We start from the raw sequence: 13,999 nt of genomic DNA, 5'->3' as shown, positions 1-13,999 counted from the left end.
AGAACGTGGTACCCGGACCTTCTAGACTTGTCCATCTGCCCTCCAATTCGACTTCCTCTCAGAGAGCACCTACTCTCACAGAAGGGAGGTCAGGTTCTCCATCCAGACATCAAAACCCTCAACCTTCACGCTTGGCTTCTGAACGGCTGAGGTACAAGGATTGGGACCTCCCTGATGATGTTATGGAGGTGTTGCTTTCGGCAAGGAGGCCAGCAACAGTCTTTATACCGCTGCCGTTGGAACAGATTTTGCAGCTGGTGTAGAGAACAGAATATCGACCCATTTTCATGTGGTACACCAATGGTTTTGTCCTTCCTACTATATTTGGCAAATTCAGGCCTTCAAGTTGGCACCATTAAGGGCTATCTCGCAGCGCTATCTATCTTTAAGCGTACTGCGGAAGAACCATCCTATTTCAAATTACCCTTGGTAATACAGTTTCTAAAGGGGTTAACCAATGTTTATCCCCCAAGACCATTCCAAGTTCCCCTATGGGATTTAAACTTAGTACTAACTTTCCAGATGGGTACACCTTTCGAACCTCTCCATTCTTGTTTGTTAAGATTCCTTACCCTTAAAACTGTTTTATTAATAGCACTTACATCTGCTAGAAGGGTGAGCGAATTACAAGCTCTTTCTTGTAAACCCCCTCATACAATCTTTCACAAAGACAAAGTTGTCCTGCAAGTGAAGCCTAATTTCCTCCCAAAGGTGGTTTCTGAATTCCATATCACTCAGAAGATTACCCTACCATCTTTCTATCCTCCTCCTCACCCGGGGAAAGAGGAAGAGGTTACACAGACTAGACCCTAGGAGGGTTTTAAGTTTTTACATTAGTAGACTAGCCAGGATAAGACAGGCAGACCAGCTGTTTGTAGGTTACGCAGGTCACAAGCTGGGGTTACCAATAACTAAGCAGACCATTTCCAGATGGATCATTCTAGCCATTCTGGAATGTTATAAACTGGCAGGGAAAGAGCCCCCTCAAAACCTTAGGGCTCATTCGACCAGAGGTATTGCAGCTTCTCCAGCATGGGGTCTGGCATGGATTCACATGCTCATGAATATTCCCCGTCGTCAGGCTGGGAATCCTCGGTAAAGAAAAAACCAGTATCAGTTTCGTTTCTGATCTGTCTTTCGTAGTAACAACCAATCACTGGTCTCTGCGTCATACTGACCACAGCCAATGACTGCCCTCTACCTAAGCACCGCCTCTGGCAGCCATCTTCAGATTTTTACCGCACGTTCATGTGTTGGGATCCTCGTGCTATTGCTCTCGAGCGTTAGTGCTATTTTTTCACGTTTTTTCTCAAAAACTTCGTTTTTTCGGTCAAAAGAGCCTCAAGCTCCACCGACTCTCCATCCGATCAACGGGGACCCGTTTCGGATTCGTCTGCGCCCCTCAAGGGTGAAGATTTCGTCGAGCTACGCTTTTGGAGGACTCCAGAAGTTTCTCAGGCCCGGCCATGGCCCAGGAGAAGGGAAGCTCGACGCCCGGAAAGCTGTTCAGGGTCTGCCCTGGATGCCAGCTGCAGAACGTCTTCAAGGAGGACGAACACTCTTTTTGTCTTTACTGCCTACATGAGGACAAGACGCACGTGGAGAAGAACTGTGCGTTTTGCGGCAACATGTCGGAGCGGACCATGAAGGACCGCCATCAACGTCTCGCCAACTGGCTAGAAGGGAAGAGCCTGTCCGGCGAGAAGAAGAGGAAGAAATCCGAGCGGTCTTCTAAGACCTTTGAGGACGCCCCGGCGACGGGGGTCCAACATAAGGCCAAGCACCGCGAGTCCGCTGGCACCGGGAGCGCCGAACGGTCGGGCTCTACGGGCGCCAGGCAGAGCGCATCCTCCCCGGCACCATCAACCACGAGCCAACGCTCTGGGTCGGGTAAGAGGAAGGCTGAGCACCCGGCGAAGCTCCTGGAGAGGCCCCGGTCGAGCTCGAAGGCGGAGGGGGAGCGAGGCAGTGTCCCCCCCCCCCCCCTCAAGGATAAGGCGGTGAGCGCACCTAAGGTGGTGAAGGCCTTAATCCATCCGGCCAAGCCCTCTATCGAAACTGTCGCGGCGGCCCTGGCTCAGCCTGTGGAGGCTACACCAGTGGTGGCGACCTCGGGGCTCAGAGTCTCCCTGCCACCTCGGAGGGAGTCCTCTTTTGTGCCCATCGATAGGACCCCCGTGAAATCCCCCGTGGGGAAGAAAAAGGGGGGGCAGGGCGTCGTAGATTCGGCCTCAACCTCGGAGGAGGAGCTGGTCGAGGTCTTCAGCCACGGCCTCGGCGTTGAAGAAGACCGGCCCGTCGGGATGGATCCCGACGCAGGTGACGACGACATCGTCGAGGGTACCGACGGGGCCCCTGATCGCCCGTCGGATTCCCCTCTGCCAGCGCCGCGAGACAACTCGGCGGCCATTTTGTTGGCTATACAGTCCTTATGCTCTGAGATAAGGACGAGACTACCGTTGCCGACGGAACCTCTCCCGTCGGGGGACCCAGAACCGGGACCTTCTGGTGTTCCCCCTACCAAGAAAAGAAGGATCCACCCTCCACCTCCTTTTCAGCCGTCGCGCCCCTTCCAGCCCTCCTCCCCGTCCGCCCGAGGGGATGATACGGGGACTGACACGGCAGCGACGGGTACGGACGACGAGGTATACGACGAGGATGTACCGTCGTCGCCTCCCACCAGGGCTTCTCCGCCCGACGAGATTGGATCGTTCCACTCAATGATCGCCAGGGCATCCGAGCTTTTCCAACTCTGCCCTGAGGAGAAGAAGAAGGAAGGTTTCCTTTATCAGCGGCGCGAGGCCAAGAGGAAGACGGTCCTCGCGGTGCCTCTATTGGACGACATTTGGGATGAGGGCCTCACCCTCCTCAAGAACCCGTCCACGACGCCAGCTAGAAGAGACCGGTACGAGAGAAAGTACCGGGTCCCGGACACGGCCCCCCTGTGCCTCCGGGCGCAGCCTACCCCGGACTCCGTCGTCTCCGCGGCGGCCAGGAAAAAAGGGGGGGGGGTGCAGCCTCCACATCGACTTTCCCACCGGACGGCGAGGGAAAGAAATTGGACGCTATGGGACGCAGAGTAATCTCGTCTGCAGCGACGACGATTAAAGCTGCCAACGCCTTGGCTATCGTGGCCCGTTACGACAGGGAGCTCTGGTACAAACTGGCTCCCCTGCTGGACTTCTTGCCGGACGACAAGAGGGCAGAGGCCCTGGAGATCCTGCAGGAAGGTGAGGTGGCTTCGGACCACGCCATTACCGTTGCGACGGACATCGCCGACACTGGGTTCCGCCAGTTGGGCAACGGCGTTTGCCTTAGGCGGCGTGGATGGCTCAAGGATACGGACTTCCGTCAAGACGTTCAGACCAGAGTCCTGGACATGCCCTTCGATGGGAACAACCTGTTTGGGAAAACGGTGGACGATTCCCTTCAGGCCATTAAAGCGGACACCGAGACGGCCCGGGCCCTTGGAGTTCTGCAACAACGACGGATGCCCTTTCGGAGCAGCGGAGGCAAGGGCGCCTCCAAAGTTTCCGGCGGCGGTTTCTCCTCCTACCGCTCGAGTTTCAAAGAAAGTGTCCGCGCGTCCCCCCCGTGGCCAGGAAAGAGCTTCACGTGCCTCAACTTCTCCTGGAGGTGAAGGCGCTGCTCAAGAAGGGCGCCATCTAACTCGTCCCAAAGAGGCTTCGGGGCTCCGGAGTCTACTCGAGATACTTCCTCGTGAAGAAGAAGACGGGGGGATGGCGCCCCATCCTGGACCTGCGACGTCTGAACAAGTTCATCAAGGTGCAAAAGTTCCGGATGGTCACCCTCCAGCACGTCCTGGGTCAGCTGGAGGAAGGAGACTTCCTGTCGTCGTTGGATTTGGAGGATGCCTACTTCCATATTCCCATCTTGAAGGGGCACCGAAAATTCCTCAGGTTTGTGGTCCAAGGGCGGCATTACCAGTTCAAAGCCCTCCCCTTCGGTCTACGGTCGGCACCCAGGGTGTTCACCAAGTGCCTCGCACCGGTGGCGGCTCAGCTGCGCCGCGAAGGGATCCACGTCTACCCCTACCTGGACGACTGGCTCATCCGAGCCAAGACAAGGGAGCTCGCCGTGGTCCACACGGCAAGGACCGTCCAACTTCTCACGGACCTGGGATTCTCCGTGAACTACGCCAAATCCCACCTGGTACCCGCGCAAGACACTCTGTTTCTGGGAGCGAGGCTCAACACAGTGTCCCTTCGGGCCTCCCCGTCGGAGGAGAGGACCAGGACCATCCTGGGCAAGGTGCAGCGCATGTTGGTGGCCGACGCGGCCAAGGTGAGGTCCATCAAGTCCCTCCTCGGAATGATGTCTTCCTTCAACTACCTCATTCCCATGTGCAGGCTCCGGATGCGCCCGTTGCAGGAGTTCCTGGACGTGCGCTGGATCCAAATGACGGGCAACTTCGAGGAAAGGATCAAACTCGACGAGAGTTTCCGACGAGCGATCCGGTGTTGGGGCACCCGCGCGCATCTGACGGCGGGCATGGACTTCCAGACCCCAGCCCACCAGGAGACAGTGACCACGGATGCCTCCCTGGAAGGGTGGGGAGCGCACACCGAAAATCTGCACGCAAGGGGCCTTTGGCTCCCGACGGAGAAATCCTTACATATCAACGTCCTGGAGCTCCGTGCAGTGTTTTGGGCCCTCAGGTCCTTCCTTCCTTCCGTCCCTCAAGGGCAAGGTGGTGAGGATCTTCACCGACAACACCACCACCATGTTTTACATCAGAAAACAGGGTGGAACCAGGTCCCCAGCACTGTCCAAGGAGGCGCAGGACCTGTGGCATTGGGCAGTCGCCCAAGGGATGTTTCTGGTGCCGTTTCATCTGGCAGGGATAAAAAACACCATCGCCGACTCACTCAGCAGGGAGCTGCGCTCGTGCCACGAGTGGGAACTACGGCAGGATCTAGTGGATCGCCTCTTCCGACGGTGGGGCACACCCCAGATTGACCTGTTCGCGACGGCGACGAACTCCAAGTGCCGGAGGTTCGCCAGCAGGTTTCCCCAGGCGAGGAGCATGGGCGATGCTTTCTCGTTCCCCTGGGAGGGCCTGTTCCTCTACGCGTTCCCTCCTTTGCCACTGCTAATCCGGCTCGTCAACCAGCTCAAGAGGTCACGGTGCAGGATGATCCTCGTCGCACCTGCGTGGCCGAGGCAGATATGGTTCCCGGACCTTCTGGGCTTGTCAGCGTCCCCGCCAATCAAGCTGCCGGTGGACGCGGATCTGCTCTCCAGGGAAGGAGGCGCCATCCTCCACCACGACCCGAAATCGCTGAACTTGCAGGCCTGGCTCCTGCAGCGCTAGAGTTTGGAGGATACGACATACCGGCCGACTGCAGAGAGGTTCTTGCAAAGGCCAGGGCGTCCTCGACTCTTAAATGCTACGGACACAAATGGAAGAGGTTCTCTGTCTGGTGCCACGCACAGAAGATTAACCCTCTACGGATTACGGCTCCCCAAGTTCTGCCGTACCTGCTGACGCTGGCTAAAGCTGGACTGGCACACGCGTCCATCAAGATTCATCTTGCTGCGATCTCCCGATACACCAGAACCACGGGACGGACGTCCTTGTGGTCTCATCGTCTGGTGAAAGAGTGCATGGGAGCTCAACGTGGTGCTGACCAAGCTCATGGGACCTCCGTTCGAGCCTCTGCACTCGGCCCCGTTGAAGTTTCTGTCGTGGAAAACAGCGTTTCTTGTGGCCATCACCTCCGCACGACGGGTGGGAGAGATCCAGGCCCTTTCCTGCAAGGCCCCGTACTTGACTTTTCACGACACGAGGGTAGTGCTCAGGACGCACCCCTCCTTCATGCCCAAGGTACCGTCGGACTTCCATCTCAACAAACCTTGGTGTTGCCTGTATTCTTCCCGTCGCCTTCGTCGCCGGCTGAGAGGACTTTGCACTCGCTGGATGTGGCTAGAGCGCTGAAGTTCTACGTGGACCGCACGAAGTGTTTTCGGAAGACGTCACAACTCTTTGTGAACTTTGGACCTGTCAATCAGGGGAAGGCTCTCTCGAAGGCTTCCATTTCCAGGTGGCTCTCCGGCTGTATCATGTACTGTCATCGGTTGGCGAACCGACCGCTGCCCGGCCGTCCGAGAGCCCATTCCACCAGAGCGATCGCAGCTACCACGGCGTTCCTTTCTGGTGTGCCCCTGCTGGACATATGCAGGGCTGCTACGTGGAGGTCGACGCACACCTTCACAAAGTTCTACTGCGTCGATCGGGATTCCAGGGAGGAGTCCAGGGTCGGCCAAGCAGTGCTGCGCAACCTGTTCGCCTGAGGTGAGCCTGGTGAGGAGGTAAGATGCTTAATGTTGAGTTTGATGCAATGCTTAATGTTGAGCCTTTGCCACCTCCCGTGGTTGTGCATGTGTGTACTGCTATGTATTTATTCATGAGCATGTGAATCCATGCCAGACCCCATGCTGGAGAAGGAACAAGTTACTTACCTGTAACTGTTGTTCTCCAGCATGGGTCTGGCATGGATTCACATGCGAACCCTCCCGCCTACCCCTCTGCGGCTCTTCACTTGGTCATACTGCCACTTCACGTGCTTCCAAATCTGAAGATGGCTGCCAGAGGCGGTGCTTAGGTAGAGGGCAGTCATTGGCTGTGGTCAGTATGAGGCAGAGACCAGTGATTGGTTGTTACTACGAAAGACAGATCAGAAACGAAACTGATACTGGTTTTTTCTTTACCGAGGATTCCCAGCCTGACGACGGGGAATATTCATGAGCATGTGAATCCATGCCAGACCCATGCTGGAGAACAACAGTTACAGGTAAGTAACTTGTTCCTTCATCGGCCCTCAAAAGAGGCGTGCCGGTTAAAGACATATGTGCGGCCGCTACATGGTCGTCTGTCCATACCTTTACACGTTTTTACAATCTGGATTCCTCCTCCAGTCAAGAGACTAGGTTTGGAAGGGCTGTACTGCATTCTATTCATCAATAGAAGACAGCGTGAAGTCAGTACTCCCTCCTCCGAATATAGAATACTGCTATGGGAGCCTATCTAAGATGAGGAATACGTCGTAGGACACAATCCCTTCGAAGAACAAGTTACTTCTTACCTTGTAACGTTCTTTCAACGGGATGTTCCTCCGACGTATTCCTCATCGACCCTCCCATCCATCCCCGCAGTTCTACTTCCCTTGTTGCAGCTTATGCTCCTTCAGGGTGATTAGTCTAGTCCAGACAGTAATACTGTGGGCTGAGCAACGGACGCTGCGCGCGGCCTTTATAGGCAGGATGACGTCGAGCGTCGATTTGGCGACTGTCGAGGGACATCGACTCGAGGGACGTCGACGCGCAGCACCCTCTAGAGAAAAAAATTTCCGAGGCCAGCAGAGCTGGAAGGATATATATCTGAGATGAGGAATACGTCGGAGGAACATCCCGTCGAAAGAACGTTACAAGGTAAGAAGTAACTTCTTCTATGAGTAAGTAAAAATGTTTTAGAACTTTTGTAGCAGTGTTTGTTGCACATAGCTTTTCCAATGAATTGCAATTTCTCTAATGGAGCCAGGTGTTTTGAGTTGCCCATCAACTGTGCTCATATTGTAACAGAGTACATCTGCTGGTGAACTGAGTGCAAATGTATTTTGAAGTGGGTTCTGGGACCTTCTCAGGCTAAGATTTATACAAGGAGTAGGTTTTCTTTTTGCTTTTTTGTAGAGTGATGATGATAGGTTTCTACAAAGCTTGTTCTAATTTTCTACAGGGTAAAATGATCATGCAGGACAAACTGGAGAAAGAGCGAAATGATGCCAAGAATGCAGTAGAAGAATATGTGTATGAAATGAGAGACAAAGTCTGCAGTGTATATGAAAAGTTTGTGAGTGAAAATGTAAGTAGCATTTAATTTTAAAATGTAGCATTAAACCCTGCACTCCCATGTGTTTTTGTATTTTTCCTTATATTTGCTCAAGCTTTGAAGATCTATACTCTGCTTCTAAAGCTGCAGCATGTGTGTGGTTAAGTTAGACTAAGTTCGAAAGTGGGCACATATTCTGTGACCAAGAAAACAATTCAGCCAGGCCAATTCACTTTTATATTTGAGGCTTGTGGAATCTGCTTAGATCACATGCCGTGCATAGGCCGGCATCTAGTGGAAGCTGTGGAGTATTCGTTTTCGAAAAGCAACATCGACAGGGTGTGCCAGTAATACTATCCCTAGTGTGATGTCCACTGTACCCCATGGTCCTTCACACATCGAGGTCCCTCAGATATTTGTTTATCCGCCATCGTAGACGGACGCGAAATTTCAGATTTCTGATTTTGGCATAATGCTATCGATTAATCAATGTTACTCTTCCTATCCTTTATATCTTTCGCTCACCAACTATCGATAACATCTCCGACAGCGGTAAAGAAGACCATCAAATTAAACTCCCATCAACTGGTCCTTTTGGCCTTGGAGGGCCGCTTCGGCCCACACAGTAGGGAAAGGAGGGGGGGGACATTGGAGAATGTATTTACCCCTTTTCATACATGATCTTCGCCTAGCTGCCATTTCATTTAGTTATGGATAGAACCCCTTTCAAGTTCTGCCCAAGTTGCAACAGAAAATTCCCCTGGGTTGACAAGCATCTGGTGTGCAACCTTTGTCTCCCACGGGATCACGTCGAAGGAAACTGTCGAGCCTGTAAGCTCTTTAAACCTAAGATGTTAAAGGGCCGTTTAAGTGCTGGCCCCACCATGCCATGCAGGCAGAGGCCACCCTGGACGCTGCGGGCACTTAAAGTGATGGCAGAAACACCACATTTTCGGATGGTGAAAGCGACACGTCAGTTTCCCAAACGCAAGCCCCTGACCCAGACAGACAGGCCGGCAGCCTTGTTACAGGGAAGACCCCTGGCAGCATCGGTGCTCACACTGCCCCTACCACTAAACACACGGCCAAGGGCCATGACTTGACACGTTTGTCGACCAAGGGACCACACACGACGTCTAAGGAGATGTCCACAGAATCCCTGTCCTCTGGGCACTTGAGGTCCCGATCGCCACAGGACAGGCCCAGACTGTCGAAAGACAGCACAGATGTCATGCCTAAATCCGTTCTCGAATGGTCTGGTCACTCCACAGCCGAAGTTCGACCTGCCTTGTTGACGACGGCAAAAAGCCCTTAACAGTCGGGATTAGCCCACCTGGTTAAAAACAGGTTACAAAGAGCCTACTGAAGTGGGAGGAGTCAAAGAAACACTCTTCTAAGATCTCTCATAGGGAAAGGTCCCATTCAACACCCAGGGAGAGGGATTCCCGTCCACACCAGGAAAGGGATTCGCTTCCACAGGAAGAGGAATCGTTGTCAGCAGCTCTAAAGAACAAGGGTCCACCCTCCCCTCAAGTCCCAGTCACACATCAAGGTCAGACTTTCCTATTAGGCCATATGTCCATTCCAAGCTCGGCCCAATGGACATGTGAGGACATTGATAGTCATGAGAAGGATGCCCTTTATGGCAAATGTTTTCGAAAATAACCCAGACTCTTTCCAAAACTTTCAAATCACCCCTCCCACTAAAATTGCCTCTGGTTCCCAAATCCCTGCAGATGCCCCTACTCCTCATCCCCCTCCTAAAAGGTCTCGTCCTGATAACATGGTTATCCAACCCCAGCGGGACCCACCCTTCATTGAGCTGTATGACCGTGATGCCGACAATGAAGACACTGAAGCTCATGAGGACAATGAAGCTCATGAGGGCACAGAACAGGACTATGACGATGCAGAGGGAGAGATGTATAACATAGCCTCTCCCGTCACCCTAGACCCCCCAGTAGCAGATTTGCCAATAGACAACCAGCCACTACAAAAAATGCTCATCAAGGCAGCTGAGCATTTTCAGATAAACACGGGAAACTCCACAAGACAAAGACTTTGTTGAGGACATTTTAGGGGATTAAAAAAAGCATTCATGCAGTTCATTCCCATCCTGCAGTCTATCCAGCACAGGATCCACCCCTCTCTGGGGACACTTAACCAGATGCAGGCAGTTAATCCACGCACCGAGAAGCTCTTCTGCCCGGCTCCCACAGATACTATCAGGAGACAGCTCAAACCAGACTCTCTTGTAGTTAAAACAAGAAAGAGCAGGGACACCCTTAGCCTCTTCAGAGGCACCACCTGACAAGTAAAGTAAACTATACACTATGTGGAGGAAAGTAGCGTCTTCGGCTGCCTTTGAAGCGAGAATCGCCAACAATATCACACTTCTGGCAAGTTATAACTGCCATAAATGGGATGAGGTGTCTGCATTGTCTACAGCTCCTGAACCCCTTAAGACACAATTGGCCCTGGTAGCGGCAGAAGGCATAGCAGTTTCAAGCTGCATTCTGAAAAGTAATTTAGCCGCCACTGACGATGCAGGCAGAATTATTGCAGAAGGAAAAATTGAGACATGTGTAGCAACGCCAGTCCAGCTTCAAGCAGGAGACTCAAGCTAGGCTTCTTAATACGCCTATTGAGCCCAACATCCTCTTCGGAAAGGCCATTGTAGTAGTAATTTTCGTCGCTTGTGCGGACCAAATTCAGAGGGGTTCAAGCTACAATCAAAATTGGGGATCGTCCTGGGGTAACAATCAAGACCAGGTCTCACAGGGTTACCAAAGGGGACAGCACAGATTTCACGGCCGGAGGAGGTCCTCCGCTTCTAGGGATGGAGCCACACCTCCAAAACGGTGACTACCCGCTTCAGGTGCCATCCCATGACACTTCAGTAGGAGGGCGCATTTCAAACTTCACCCAAGCATAGGAGGAAATCACATCAGACAAATGGGTGCTATCCACCGTGGCGGGAGGTTATTGTGTGAAACTATTCCATCGACCACAGAACCATCCCCCACGTCGAGACTCACTCGAAGGAAGAACACCTCCTTCTTGAGGATATAGCAACACTGCTTCAAAAGGATGCACTAGAAGTCATCCCAGCGAACCAGGTAAGAAAGGATATTTCTCCAGCATGGGGTCTGGCATGGATTCACATGCTCATGAATATTCCCTGTCGTCAGGCCGGGAATCCTCGGTATAGAAAAAAAAATCAGTATCGGTTTCTGATTTGTGGTCTCTGGGTCATACTGCCCCCAGCCAATGACTGCCCTCTCCCTAAGCCACGCCTCCGGCAGCCATCCTCAGATTTGTACCGCACGTTCAAGTGTTGGGAGTCCTTGTGCTGTAGCTCTTGAGCTTTTGCTGCGTTTTCGCGCTTTTTCAGGAGATATTTTCTCATTTTTCGGTTAAATGGAGCCTCAAGCTCCACCGTTCTACATCCGATCAACTGGGATCTGTTTCGGAGTTTTCAACGCCCCTCAAGGGTGAAGATTTCGTCGAGTTACGCTTTTGGAGGATTCCAGAAGTTCTGAGGCCTACCCCGGACATGGCCCAGGAGACAGGAAGCTTGACGCCCGGGAAGCTGTTCAGGACCTGCCCTGGATGCCAGCTTCAGAATGTTTTCAAGGAGGACGAGCATTCGTTATGCCTCTACTGTCTCCATGAGGACAAGATGCACCAGGAGAAGGACTGTGCGTTTTGTGGGAACATGTCGGAGCAGACCATGAAGGATCGCCACCTCCGTCTCGCCAACTGGCTGGAAGGGAAGAGCCCATCAGACGAGAAGAAGAAAAAGAAGTCTTGAGCGGTCTTCTAAGTCCTGTGAGGGCGCCCCGGCGACGGGGGCCCAACAAAAGGCTAAGCACCATGAGTCCGCGGGCACCGGGATTGCTGAACGGTCGGGCTCCTTGGCTGCCAGGCAGGGCGCATCCTCCCTGGCGCCATCAACCACGAGCCAACGCTCTGGCTCGGGTAAGAAGAAGTCCGAGAACCCGGCAAAGCTTCTGGAGAGGCCCTGGTCGATCTCGAAGATTCCGGCAGAGGGGGAGCGAGGCTCGGACCCTCCCCCCAAGGTGAAGGCCCCAGGCGTCCAGAAGGTGACGATGGCCATAATTCAGCCTGCTAAGACCTCGATTGAGGATTTTGCTGCGGCCCTGGCTCAGTCTGTGGAGGCTACACCAGTGGAGGCGCCCTCAGGACCCAGAGTCTCCCTGCCACTGCGGAGGGAGTAGTCTTTCAGGCCCATTGAGAAGACCTCGTTGGAAAAGGTGGGGGAGGGGCTGGTGGCCATCATGGATACGGACACGACCTCTGAAGAGCTCATCGAAGTCGTGTAAGAGGCCCAGCCCATCGGGAGGGATCCCGACGAGGGTGACGGTGTCGCAGACAAGGCTCCTCAAGAGCCCTCGCACCCGTCGTTTCCGGCGCCACAGGACACCTCGGCGGCCATTTTGTCAGCAATTCAGTCCTTATGCTCGGAGATAAGGACAAGGTTGCCCCTTCCCCCGACGGAGGTACCTGAGCCAGACCCGATAGGGGGAACCGGAGCCGGGACCTTCGGAGAGTCCACCGCATAAGAAGAGGACGATGCATCCTACGCCACCTCTCCCACCTCTGTGGCCTGCTCTGCCTTCCCCCCGGTCTACTACCCACGGAGATGATACAGGCATGGACACGGCTACGACAGGTACAGATGACGACTGAGGCGACGACGGGACGTGTCCCCCATGACCCCCTGCTCGGGCGTCCCCGCCCGGCGAGATTGGATCCTTTCATGCCATGATTTCCAGGGCATCCGAGCTTTTTCAGCTCTGCCCAGAAGAAAAGAAGAAAGATGGGTTCCTTTACCAACGGCGCAAGGCTAAAAGGAAGACGGTCCTCGCCGTACCGCTTCTTGATGACATCTGGGATGAGGGGCTCGCCCTCCTCGAGAACCCTGCCACGGCGCCGGCAAAGAGGGACCAGTACGAGAAGAAGTACCGGATCCCCGACGCTGCCCCCTTGTGCCTTCGGGCACAACCTACCCCGGAATCGGTCGTCTCGGCGGCAAAGAAGAAAGCTGGGGGGGCATCGGCCTCGACATCAACTTCCCCGCCGGACGGCGAGGGCAGGAAGTTGGACACGATGGGAGGACGGATCATCTCATCCGCAGCGACGACTATCAAGGCGGCCAACGCCCTGGCTATCGTAGCCCGGTACGACAGGGAGTTGTGGTTCAAAATCGCCCCTCTGTTAGACTTCCTTCCGGACACCAAAAGGGCTGAGGCCCTTGAAATCCTACAGGAGGGGAAGATTGATTTGGACCACGCCATCACGGTGGCAACGGACATCGCCGACACCGGTTTCCGTCAGTTGGGCAACAGCGTTTGCTTGAGACAACGAGGATGGCTCAAGGCCACAGATTTCCGCCAGGCCGTACAAACCAAGATTTTGGACGGGAACAACCTTTTTGGGAAGGCGGTTGATGAGTCCCTTCAGGCCATCAAGACAGACTGACTGCCCGGGCACTGGGAGTGCTCCAACGACGACGGCCATCCTTTTCGGAGCTCCAGAAGCAGACAAGGCGCCTCCAAGGGATCCGGCAGTGGCTCCTCTACTTACCGGCAAGATCTTCGTCCCAGGAAGCCTACGGGGGACGCGGCAAGTCAGGTGGTGCCCGTCGTCGACGAGGCAAAGCGGCCTCCAAACAAGATTGAACCGACCGTGGGGTCGGGCCCCCGCCAAAGCACCCCGGTGGGAGGCCGGCTGGCGAGATTCATCAGCGTGTGGGAGTCCATCTCCACCGACGGTTGGGTGCTGGACGCCCTGGCCCAAGGGCACGCCCTCGAGTTTCAGAAGAAGTGCCCTTGCGTGCCACCCGTGGCCATGAAGGAAAAGCACATTCCTCAACTACTGTTGGAAGTAAGGGCGATGCTCAAGAAGGGTGCCATCGAGCTCGTCCCAAAGAGGCTTCGGGGCTCTGGAGTTTACTCAAGGTACTTCCTCGTAAAAAAGAAGACAGGAGGATGGCGCCCCATCCTGTACCTACGACGACTGAACAAGTACATCAAGGCACAGAAGTTCTGTATGGTCAACCTCCAGCATGCGCCGGGACAGCTGGAGGAGGGCGATTTCCTGTCGTCGTTGGACTTGGAGGATGCC

The 13,999-nt window shown here is 54.3% G+C and overlaps 1 protein-coding gene across 1 annotated transcript in view; it reads left to right on the top strand.

The window, feature by feature from the left end:
• Positions 1-13,999, top strand: part of HSPA4 (heat shock protein family A (Hsp70) member 4) — a 711,161-nt gene that overhangs the window by 506,761 nt on the left and 190,401 nt on the right. The window contains exon 15 of the mRNA XM_069652484.1: positions 7,757-7,882. Within this exon, the coding sequence (XP_069508585.1) occupies positions 7,757-7,882 (126 nt within the window). The remainder of the gene's footprint in view (positions 1-7,756; positions 7,883-13,999) is intronic.

The sequence above is a fragment of the Ambystoma mexicanum genome, chromosome 3p (genome assembly GCF_040938575.1).
Source record: "Ambystoma mexicanum isolate Mex_15411 chromosome 3p, UKY_AmexF1_1, whole genome shotgun sequence".
NCBI lineage: Eukaryota > Metazoa > Chordata > Amphibia > Caudata > Ambystomatidae > Ambystoma > Ambystoma mexicanum.
Note: the sequence above shows the minus strand (reverse complement) of the source record. Positions and strands in the feature narration are given on the sequence as shown.